The 12,500-nt window shown below is 38.4% G+C and overlaps 2 protein-coding genes across 4 annotated transcripts in view; one reads left to right on the top strand and one right to left on the bottom strand.

Moving 5' to 3' along the window:
* The window catches only part of LOC122348025 (trichohyalin), a 170,010-nt gene extending 165,741 nt beyond the window's left edge, over positions 1-4,269 (top strand). For all 3 annotated transcript variants that reach the window (XM_043243264.1, XM_043243263.1, XM_043243262.1), the window contains one exon: positions 1-4,269. This exon is cut by the window's left edge. The gene's annotated coding sequence lies outside the window, so the exon portion shown is untranslated.
* A 1,817-nt stretch (positions 4,270-6,086) lies between these two features.
* Positions 6,087-12,500, bottom strand: part of dhx38 (DEAH (Asp-Glu-Ala-His) box polypeptide 38) — a 19,537-nt gene continuing 13,123 nt past the window's right edge. Inside the window, exons 21-27 of the mRNA XM_043243265.1 lie at positions 12,491-12,500; positions 12,258-12,413; positions 11,315-11,449; positions 11,109-11,234; positions 10,093-10,188; positions 9,573-9,694; positions 6,087-7,528 (exon numbers count right to left, since the gene is read on the bottom strand). The exon at positions 12,491-12,500 is cut by the window's right edge and continues 145 nt beyond it. Coding sequence (XP_043099200.1) covers positions 7,447-7,528; positions 9,573-9,694; positions 10,093-10,188; positions 11,109-11,234; positions 11,315-11,449; positions 12,258-12,413; positions 12,491-12,500 — 727 coding nt within the window. The 3' untranslated portion in view covers positions 6,087-7,446. The remainder of the gene's footprint in view (positions 7,529-9,572; positions 9,695-10,092; positions 10,189-11,108; positions 11,235-11,314; positions 11,450-12,257; positions 12,414-12,490) is intronic.

Below are 12,500 nucleotides of genomic sequence, written 5' to 3'. Positions count from 1 at the left end.
CTGAGCGACGCGGATGGTTTTCTGCAGACAAACACACTTCGCTGAGAGACTAGTGAATGGATCTTTGTTTGTTCCTTTCCTGAAACCAGTCATTGGTCTTGAAAAACGTCTTGAATAATCATCCAAAAGCAACACCGGTTTGCACAAAAAAGAAAGGAATAGTAGAATACAGTGTGATAAATGTTTATAAAAAAGGGGAATCATTATGTTCCCGGTCAAATGTTTTTACTTGAAATTGTGTGAATAGTTTCAACACTCTGAAAATTTATTTTACGATTCGGATTTTTGACCCACAAATTTCCTGGTTAACGACAGGTGCGTAAACCCAAATATTTCACGCATCTGATTGATTTTTTTATATTTTATTTTTGTTGTTGATGCCATGCTGTACTGTTTGAGCTTTAGAAAAGAACGCACATGCACAATCGAACATTAAAATTTAGGGGGGAAAATCTAATATTATTTATAATGTTCACGTTTTATGAAAAAAAAGATGTTTTAAAAATAGTTGTTAGAATAAATAATTGTAGAAAATTTGTTTTAAAAAATATATTTTACAAACTTTTTTTGTAATGTGTAAAAAATTATAATGTTAAATATTATATCGAATACATTTCAGATCAGTTGACCCAGGACATAGCGATTACATCCAGAATATTAACATAAAAGAGAGAAAAATAGCACTCGCCATTATTTAGGGCTTTGACGTTCATTCATTTTCATTTAAATACAAAGACCACATACATGCAGCCAAAATTAACTTTAAGAAAAACACACACAAAATAATTCCCCCTCTTTGCATCTGCAGAAAGTGTCCATTACATAATTTTCCTATTTATTATTTATGTCAACTGTCTGACTTCTTTACACTTGGCTTCTTGGCCACTGTACACTTCCTTTCCTTTGTAATGTCACTATTGTCTCATCTTCTGCATTTCAAATTAATAACCTGATACAAAAACCTGTGCTTTCTGTTTTTCTGCGCGAAATCATCAGGTACATCATTCGCATATAAATCACGACTCGCATTGTCATTTTGTTTGACAGATATAGAGTACACCACCCTTGAAAAGCAGCGGCAGAAAGTAATTGCTGTCGTGAGGTCACTCAGGTCACTATACATCGCTGATCCAGCAAAAACTAGTCTAAGATGGTTTGCTGGTCTAAGCTCATTTAGGATTACCTCTAAGGCTGACCATGCTGGTCTTCAACTGGTGTCTTCCAGCCAAAAAAATACCTAAAACCAGCAGAGCATCTTAATACTGTTTTTCCTGCATTAGCCATCAAGGCTTTCTTAATCAACAAGCTTCACCAGCCCCTGAGAAACACTGAAGAGCACAAACAAACCTGGGCCAGCTTGAGACTTCACGTCTTAACTGGACTTTTCATCTCGGCGCTCATCGTAGAAATGATTAAATCACTTCTGACGCCCCTCGTGTTCGTTTCTATACCGACATCGGCTGCTGATTTATTTTTGTCTTTCAAATTAAATTTGCTGACGTGCGATATTTCATTTTTAATGAACATTCTACTGTGAATTTTGTGCCTAGTTACATTTCTGGTGTACGGCGACGAACGCGAGCGTGAATTCTACCGGCAGGTAAAGTTTCAATGCTGCTTCTGTCATAGTTTGTGGTTTAAAAAAAGTTATGCTGGTACATTAATCCATCCTGTAATATTACCTCATGTGACTGATATCCTAATGCCATTTTAATGGATTTTACGTTGAAAGCAATGAAAAGATTGTCATATTATTTAGCCAGCAACATTAATAGCACTTTTAGATGATTAAATAAAGCCATGCCTCATTCTCTATGTCATCGTGCGTTTCCTATAAACGCCAATCACTCAATAAACCTGACACCTGTTTGTATTTGGCAGCTTTTTTTAACTAGCCAGGATTAAATGAAAGCATTTCAGCGGATGACTGGAAGCAAACGATCTATTTCCTTGCGCGTCGATGCTATTAAGAGTAAAACCGTCCTGCTTGAGCTGCACTGATAGCTGCGCTCCGCTCACACACGCATGTGGAGAGCGTGGAGCCGATTGAGGGCTTGTTTGAAGTGTTCTGAGTCCCGAGTGACAAGCTGTGAAATCAATAGACAACAGTCAATACCCAACACTTAAGGTGCCTGATGAAAAAAAAAAAAAAAAAAGAACGCCGATAATTGTTATTAATTCTCCGATTTTCCCAGAGCACTGTTTAAGGCCAATTCTAGTGAAACAGACTTCTCAAACACAATGGTGCCCCGAAGCTACGCAACCGTAATCATGCAAAACAAGGTTGTGATTATGTTGCAAATAATGAGGAAGGACTGCGAACAGCAGTGAACAATAGCGTAAGTAATAAGTGGGTCATATGCGTTCGTGTAGCGCTGTTGATCTTCGCACATCTCATTTTCAGGCTCGTCTATGAGTGGGTTGTGTTCCAAGTAAGGCAATGAAGCAACTTCATTCAAGACGCGTTATAGACAAGTCTGGTAAAAAAAGCGACAGTTTCAAAAAAGTCGTGATAAAAAGGGATGAAGGTAATGTATGAATAACATTCTGATTGAAACCATTTTTTATGCCCCTCTCCTCGAACCCAGATGAGCCAATGGCAGTCGAGTATCAGTTGCACGGAGAGTGAAACTCGGACACTTTACGATCCAGTGAAGCAACTCTGGTAGCTCACATAACAAAGATAACATGACCAATGTGGTACGTATAGATTATATTGGACACGCACATTCATACCAGATCCTCTGATTCATAAAATGCAGGACAAAATAGGGACCTACTCTATGATTTTTGACAGCGTGTCAGTTTACATCAATAGTGGATTTTCTGAAGTTGCTTCATTGCGTCAGTAGATGGCGACTTTCTCAATAATTAATCCTATCAAACCATACATCAATGGAAAGCGTCTTTATTCGGCCCATTTTAAAATAGGTAGAATAGAATAATATTGCGCTCGTACACTAAAGAGAGCAAATATATATACAGCAAAAAGTTTTTGCAAAGATTTCACAACAAAACGACAAGCGAGTCACGATCTGAAGTGTGCATCAAATACGACGGAGGCTTAAACGCAGGAATTTAGGAAATGACTCTTCTGGATCTTATTGCCATTTTCAACAAGTCTCTCGAGTCGGTTAACGGCGCGACTGAATGTTTTCAGACATTTCACTTCATAAGGACAGTGGACACGGTCGGTTCCCGTTCAAAGCTGAAATGGAGACTCGCTCCTTATTGCTTTTCTGTTTGTTGACAATGACAAATACATGACACGACCCCTCCCTCTTTAGTCGCCCCCTAAATCTCAGAGCGGAGGGCATCTGCTCCAAACCCGCCCCGGAAAATGAACGGGCTTCGAGACCCGAAGCATCCTGGGATCCCGAGCTCATTCTGTGAGGTGAGGTTTTACTCTTAAGCCACCGGCTCATATTCACACTGACACCGAGGCCATTATAATTCTCTCCATCATCACAAAGACCTTCAGCGGAAATCTCTTGTAAAGATGACTGCTGGCACTGCCATTCAGGAAGAGGATTTTAAAATGTCAGCCAATATCAGAGATTTGCCTCATTAAAGAGGGTCGAGGGGGGGGGGTTTTCCTAAGACCATCATGAGAGGGAAGAGTTCAGGGGAAATATAGTGTATAGTGGTCCATCTATTATTTCATAATGCTAAGAACGCTAACAACTCTGTGTACTCTACAGCTGGATAGGGTAAAACATTCAACTAATAGATATGATCAGAATTTCCCCAGCGCACAATTTTGTACTTAATATACTAAAAATGATTCAATACTTCTTAAGATCATCTAAGTGTGCTTTTGAGACATGAATACGTACTAAAATGCACTCTTAACATACTATGTTTGCTTTTAAAAGTGTATTAAGTTACCACTTGTAGCGCACTTAAACCAAACTTCCTACTATAGTACACTCAAGTGTCAAGTCAAGACATGGAAGATCTCAAAACTGACCTAAAAGTGGTTTAGCCGTTACTATGATCGGTGACCGCAAGTAATCGGTTAGCATCATGTAATGTGTAACCTATCACACCCTTGTGATGTTCGTGAAAATGCTTTGCAAAACGAAGAAAACAAACACTCAGCGAAGGACATTTTATCACGCAGGGTCATCAGTCGTAATTATTAGCTCACCTCTGTCCGATGGGCGTCTGATTAAATGTCCCCTGGCTGTGGTGAACAACTGAATTCTGAGATGTCTGTCGAGCTCACGCCAGTGGATCTCACCAGGATTTTACTGAAGTCTGGAATATCAGGTCTAATTGGAAAGGGAGGGGAAAAAAAACACCAATTAATGGTAAAATAACTCGTTATGACACCTGAAATGAATTTTTGATCAAAGGGTAGCAGCGAATGGCATGAAACCATGTTTAGGAGGCTCCGGTCCTCCGCTGTGTCCAGATCAGTCCTCTAGGTGTCAGAGTTTTCACCGGACAGAGTGAATCTGAAGCAGCTTGGCTGGAGGTAGGAGCTCTTCAGCAATCAGCAGGTGATGAAAGGGAATCTGAACAATGAAAAAAGCTTAGATTACATTTTCATGGTTATAATCACTAAACTTGAACTCTAGAGGTTTTCATCGGGGGGCCTATAACGATTTTCAGAGTGCTCAAGAATTAGCTTTCTTTGAAAGAGAATATACGTGATTTCATAAGTGAAAATGCAAAGTGAACTAATAATTGAATAAGAAAAAAAGTCAAAATACCATTAGTCTAATATATATAGTCATCCTACTATACCTGCAAATACTCACATAAAGCTTTCTGTATAGCAAATGTTTCCTGCCTGATTGTTTTATCATCATAAAATGTAAACAAATAAGTATCTTTATCATTGTTTGCATACTAAGAGATTTAAAGAAATTATTATGTATTTATTTATTTGGAAGAAAAATATATTTACTGATACGTTAAGGTTCCTGATAGGTTTGAGAGATATATGCTACAAAATCTGAACTTATTTTGCTAAATATATTATTGCCAAGCACTTAAAGTTCGGTAAGTAACTTTATTCACGTACACTGAAAATAAATAATTCACTGAATTTACAAAAATGACTTTAGCTACATTTACACCTTACCTTGGAATTTTTTTTTTCAGTGTACAAAGAAAGAAGCAAAGTAAGCTCTGCTCTCCCAATTGTGAATATAAAGTGTTGAAGACATCAAGATATTTGAAACATTAGCCTTATTATTTTCTGTAAAGTTGCTCTGTAACTGTATGTAACTAGTTAATAAATCCGATTTGCCATTGGAAGTAGTGATAAGTCAGTGGTTCTGCGTCTGTCCTGAAGTTTCCCAGCATTGCTCGTTTTGGATGGAGTGTCAAAAGCTGCTCCTGTAGAGCCACGTCTGCAGAGTTTAACTCCAACACTCCTGCCTGTAATTGAAGTAATCCTGACGACCTTCGGCACAAATCTCTTGCGTGTTTAATTAGGGTTGAAGCTCAAGACTGCAGAAGTGTGGCCCTGCAGCTGAAGGATCGACAGCCCTGTCTCAGAGTAACCGTGAAGCTGAAGATATGGATCATGCGTTTTAAATCAGGGAACCGTCCAAAATGCGCCACACTGGGTTGGGAGTCAATGGTTGTCATACTTTCAACAACTTTTTCATTCCCTTTCCCATTTCTACCACTGAAATTAGTAACACTTAAACTTTCCGTATCAGATGTGACAGTGTTCTCATACAATAAGTTAGAAAGTTTTCTAAATCATTATATAGAGACAGAGGTAACATGATTTATCCAAAATGAAAACGTACTCACTCAGAGGCCAAGCAGATGTGTTTTTCATGGTCCGATCACATTATTGTGGCGTTTTTAACGCTCTGGACTCTCATTACGATGGCACCCATTCACTGCAGAGGATCCACTGGTAAGATAACATTAATTAGTTTTGGTTTGTTCGTTCTTTTGAATAGTTATTAGCATTAATTGAACAATTACCATTATGCAACCTTTCATTTTAATGCATTTGCTGTTAACTGTTAAAGTTAACCATGGATTGCAAATATCACCGAGTCATCGTTAACTGAAGAAATATTTCAGAATCGAACTAAAAAAATTTGACTAGAAACTTTCACCACTGTATATTTTATTCATTTCTGAGATTTTTACAGACTTGGAAAGCACACTTTTTAAACTCCATGGTATTTGCAAGAACGTGGGATCATGTGACAAATTCAAGCCCTAAGGAAGGGAACTAAACGAGACTAAAGTACAATGGTCGAAGATGTCTATTTTTAGTACATGTTTACAATGGAAAAAACTGCACAATGGATAGCAAAAAATAATTTTGTTTATATACAGCCCCTAATTGTGCAAACCTATTAAACGTTATTTTTAACACACTTAAATTCAGTGCCGATCACTGCCTACAAATAACAAAGCATTCCTTTAATATCATCTAATAAAAAAAAAAAACAGAGCGTGAACTTTATACACTTTGAAAAATATAGTTATTTCCATTTCCCAGCCTCTCCGAAAACAATTTGTCGCGTCTAAACAGGACTTCTCCCTATCTGAATCACACGACCAAAGAAAGAAACACAATATACAGACGTACTGTACACATCAGTAATGAAGAAGAGTAAAATGATTTTGAAGTTTCCGAAAAACACAAACGGAGCAACGAGAGGCCTGAAAATCAGAAAGAAAGTGAAATGAGTGAGTCAAAGCGCCGTGGACTGAGTGGAGGCCTGTCATCTCTGTCGGTGCACGGCACATCTGTTCAATGACTTGCAGCCCAATTGCATCAAAGACGACGCAGGATTTGACCGCCGCCTGGTCAGTGTTGATTCCAGCAGAATGATGAAATATTCCGGCAATGTTTTTGTCAAAATAACAAAGACGAGCTCGGTCCACGGGGGATTAACCTATCAAAGTACAGGAAGTTAATATTCATGGATGCTCTGTGTTCTCCGAAAGAATGATACAACAGCTGCGCTTCGCAAACCGAAATATGAGGGAAACGTGAATTAGAATTCAACGGTAAAGTGAATATTACAGCAGGACAGGAATGAATTCTGCCGTTTTGGTTTGCACGCACACATTCAAGCGAAAAAAAAAAAAAAAAAAAAGCTTGTCGTTGGTATATGTGTAATGTCAAATGTCAAATGATTTTGTTTCTTTTCTAGAGCTCAAGTGCGTTTGAATATCGAGACGAACGTGTTTGTTTTTAAACGCTGCTAAAAACTGATTGAAAGCAGTACTAGAATCCTTTTTCGCCCGTCCAAGAGAGTCACGCCGTCTGAGAGGAAGAGATAGAGATAGAGATTTTCTCCTTATACAATTGCTCCTACTCCTGGACGAACCTGGAAGCTGCATGTGACGAGCGCTGTGGTGATCACATTCAATAATACTGCACTGACTGAAGCAACTGTGGCAAATATAAATCACATCCGCGATACCGTCCGGCTGAAATTGTAGATGCGAGCACTATAAGCCAAATCGGGCCGGTGTTCGTTTTGGTGTCATGGGTGCCTCCTCTCTCCTTCCTGGGGTGCAGATCTTTATTGCCCTGTTTGGAAATAATAAAAAGACGTGTTTATTTCAGGATGTTAATTTAAACAGAAAGGCTGTGTGTGTGTGTGTGTGTGCCACGCATCAGAAGTTGTGAGATTTGCTCTAAGGTTAAATGAGAAGAATAGACAGAGCGGTGACGAGGAGCTTCGAGCGGAGAGAAAAGGACAGTTTGTCTCTGTGGGGACCTGCGGGACGAGGGTCTGATGTAGCTGACAGGACGATCTATCATCTTTAATTACAGCGGTCCACAGCGCTCCCCTCCTCACACCGCCAGCAATTACATCCATCAGGCCCTGACCCACCACGCACTCGGCCCACACCTCCATCACTTCACTCTCTGCTGCCTGCCAGACCAACATCTGAACTTTCAGACAACTGTGCACTTTTTTTTTCCCTTAACGACCGTTCCAATTAACTTTTACATTTTATGGAGAAAATGTGAGTTGGGGAACGTTTGAGTGACTCCTCCGTTGTTTTCGGCGTGTTGCTATGCTGTTGCAGCATTAAAGGAATAGTTAACGGTTTTCACGTTTTAAACGTGTAGGCCATTAAATGCGGAGGTTTGTTTCTTCATCGTCGCAGATTGGGAGAAATTTAGCAGCATGTCACTTGCTCGCCAACAGTGGATCCTTTGCAGCGAATGGGTGCCGTCAAAATGACACAATCCAAACCACCAATTAATTTCAGTCCACCAATTAATGTCTTTTGAAGGAAAACAACTGCACTTTTGTCATAAATCCTTAAGGCCAAAATAATAGTCCATAATTTATAATAATGCTCCCTCTCACAGCAAAATCCACTGACATTTATGTTTAGAACTGCTTTCACTTCTGTGCATATTTCACTTTAATAAACGCTACCCGCTACAAAGACTCAACAAGATACGTCTACTTTATAAATCATCTTGCTTCCCCTAAAATATCTAATGTACAGTATTTATGTAAAGTTCTTATACAGTCAAATTCAGATTGTGTGCATGCATAGTTAACTATTTATAGTACATGTCTAGTAATTGTTTTTCTTTTTACTTCTAGTCTCTGTTAATATTTGTTATAAATTAGCACGTAGAGCACCGTGGTTCTGCAAGGCATTTCATTTCACTGTATCTCCAAACATTTTAGCAGAACGAAAATAAAGCCTGACTTGATGAGATACACCTTTTCACTGGAGAAAAAGATATAGAGAGACTAGCATTTTTGCTGGATTTGTTTAAAAAAAAAAAAAAAAAAAAAAAAACTCATATCAAAAATTAGCAAATCTAAAAAAAAAAAAAAAAAAAAAAAGAAAGTGAAAGATTCTTTTGTCTCGTCAGGAGGCATCAACCCAGATCACTAAAAAGAACTTTTTAAGAAGAAATGTAAAATGTCCTCTAAGTGACCTGTGGTTCCCGCAGGATTCAGGTCAGGTGAGATGAGCTGCGATCTCATCTTAGATCAGCCGGCGTCTTCCTTTCAGCTTATTTAAAACCCCACGAAGGCATCGGAACCCAAGAGGGAGGCCGGCACCTTAATTATCCATCTCCCCATCATGCAAATCAAAAGTCTAATCTCCACTTTTAATGTGATTATTGTCAGGACGTCCATCACGCCGACAGTCAGCCGAAGGCTTTGATTCAGAGATAAAAGTCCTGATTAATTAATGAAGTGTTATTTTACAGGACACATTTCTTGCTTTTGTGGAGCTGACAGGTGTGTGTAAAATTAATTTCCCGGATTAGTCCGAAAATTAGCGTCTGTCTCTCTCCTCCCTGTCCGTGATGGCACAATTTAAATTGCTACAGTAATGGGGGTCAGCCAGGAGTCAATATTATTTCTTTTTCTCTCCTGTGGAGACGGGAGGTGAGAAAAGCTCATCAGGAAGAAGACAAGGAGATGTTAGGCGAGGAGAGAGATGGGTGTGAAGGGGATAATAGCCTTCCCAAAAATTGCGACATTAGTATTTCGGCACAGCAGCCATTTGATGGCTTCCGTCTAAATAGGACGATTCTGATTTCGTGAGAGTGCGAGCAGTCTGAGTGACAGCAGTGATATTTGAAATACCTGACGCTGCCCAGATTGTTCTTCCTGTCCTGCTCCTCTTTCCGTGCACGGATCTGTTCTTGTGCGAGAGACATCTCCTCCTCCATGTTGGTGATCTCCTCCTTGGCTCTTCTTCGGTTCTCCTAGAGGGACAAAAATTGAGACAAATGAGACCATGGACCGCAAAACCGGTAGCAAGGGCATATTTGTAGCAACAGCCGACAATACACTGCACGGGTCAAAACGATAGGATTTTTATTTTGTGCAATCACTAGCACAAGATCATGTTTCAATCATATTTTGTACATTTCCTACCATAAATATATCAAAACCTAATTTCAGATTAGAGATATGCATTGCTAAGGACTTCATTTGGACAAATTTATAGGCGAATTTCTCAATATTTAGATTTTTTTTACACTCTCAGATTCTAGTTTTCAAATAGGTGCATCCTCAACATTGTCCTATTTATTCCAACAAAGCATACATCAATGGAAAGCTTATTTATTTGCGTGTGAGATTTAAGAAGGATGTCGCTCACCTGTCTGCTCTTTCCTGCGTGTTTGATGCTGTAGAACATGGGTCCCAGCTCAGCCAGCCACTCGCCGTCCACCGCCGTCACGCACTGCATGTACTCCTGAAATACACACACACACACACACACGTCAACAAATCACTCTTCTCTAGCATTTGGGGACAGGATATTGAATAACGTGTTGCTGCTAGTACAACGTGTAAATTTTGTGAATATCACAAAGATTTATTGTGTTTTTTATAAAAGATGATATTACTGATTCAAAAGTGATTCAATGCTCAATTTGCTTACATCAGTAAAAATCATTTAGCATGATTTAATGTGTATTAAAGGGTTGGCTTGTCTTTCCAAACCCGTCAGACCTTCGTTCATCTTCAGAACACAAATGAAGATATTTCTGGTGGAATTAAAGAGCTCTCTGACCCTCCACAGACAGCAAGGATATTACCACGAAACATAGCATTTATTCCAGTTTGGGCAAAGATCAATTTTCAGCTCACTTCAGGGTCACATTAAATCAGAAATCATTTTAATATGATGATTTGTTGCTCAAGAAACATTTATCATCCATGTTGAAAACACATTTTTGCTGCTTAATATTCTTGTGGAAATTGTGATCCATTTATTTCTCAACATTTTTTGATGAACATCCTCTTCCAGTGAGCAACAGCTTTAATTAATAGAAGGACCAGAAAAACCTTAACATTAATAAAAATAAATAAGCATCATCATAATGATTTTAAAACATATTTAAATAGAAAACACTTTTTTTGTTAAATAATTTAGTACTATTATAATAACAAGGATAATTTATATTTATTTTATTCAGTCTTTATTTCATTTATTTATATTTAAAAAGTGTAATTTTCATTACTTTTAAACACAACAGAAACAACAAAATCATTAAAAATCAAAAGGAAAAAACTAAAAAAAAGAGGATAAAGAAATGCTGCAAGCTAGCAAAGCGTGATTCACCCTAACTGGATTCACTTCACATTGAAGAGCTGAGGAAGAAGAAGTACCTTTGTGGTCATGACCAGCTCGTGGTAGATGATGTAGTCCGGGGTGTAGCCCATCCCAAACAAAGCACTGGTGGGATGCAGATGGCAGGGCATCCCAGTTCTCACATTCACATACTCCCCAATTCCCTGAAACACAAATACACGTCATGAAGATGCTTCTCATGATGATTGAGGAAAGAATCCACGTATGCGGAGTAGTTGCGTACCTTTAATTTAGCAGCCTGGTGAAAGTATGCAGCACAAATGCACTTCCTGATCACATCCCAATCTGAGCCGCAGGAAACCAGGTTCATTTTCTGCTGCACCATGATGTCTTTGAGCTGAGCTCGTACCTCTCGCACCTGTGACACAACACACACCGTTAGTCAGGATAAACTACATAAAACAAAAGAGGAAGGACGCTTATTTGGTGCTCATTACACACCTCAGCATTCAGAGATGGATTATAGTTTCATTAGGTTAAGAAATAAGGTAATGAAAGTTTAAGAAACACGACTGGTTGTGTTAGTAACACTTCAAATTTTTTAAATACATCCAATATATCAATCACAAGATTTCATACATTCATCTTGCAAGTAAATGTGTCTTGATTAAGACAAAACAAACAAAAAAATATACATTTTATTTTGGCAAAGTATGCAATATTCAATGCCATAAGTATTAATTGAAGACCTTCTGCTCTGAATGAGACCTTTTTAAGGCCTTAATTTGAGGAAGGGTGAATTAAGACATTTCAAAGCCTTAAAGCTAATATTTAACATTAAAGCATGGATATGATCACAAGTTAAAACATTTTTTGTTACTTGAAAAAGCTGAAAAATTGAAATGAATATAATAAAATGAATATGAATGAAACGAAAATGAGCATGAAATTTAAAAATATAATTCAAATTCAGACTGTTGTAAGCAAACTTTTGAAAACAGAGCTTATACTGATACTCATTTCCCAACGGGAAGAAGATATTTGCATAAAGTAAATGGTACGGCAGCAAAAAAAATTGCTGTCATGGTCAGAGACGTTGCCTTTTTAAGTCGAAACAATTTTGCCTACCATTCTACATAAACCTGTATAATAAAAGAACAAAAATAATGATATTCCCCTTACAGTAAAATTGGTTTGATTAAACACGATGCCTCAAGTTAAGGTACCTTTCGCATGGCTTTTGTGTGGATGAAGTGATCGTTACACCAGATGCTGGAGTAATTGTTGTTCTTCCACTGCAAGTAAACGTTGAGGTAGGTCAGGTGATCGCTCTCAGGCACAGAGAACTTCTCCCTCACCTGGTCACTCTCCTCCTCTCGACCCTAGACAGAACATTTACAAGTTGTAGTAAAGAGTCCATTAATGTTTGTGTGCGAAGAACACGGTGTACGCTCGGTACCTTTGGTCTG

This window comes from Puntigrus tetrazona, chromosome 7, assembly GCF_018831695.1.
Source record: "Puntigrus tetrazona isolate hp1 chromosome 7, ASM1883169v1, whole genome shotgun sequence".
NCBI lineage: Eukaryota > Metazoa > Chordata > Actinopteri > Cypriniformes > Cyprinidae > Puntigrus > Puntigrus tetrazona.
This window is presented reverse-complemented; position numbering and strand designations above follow the sequence as displayed.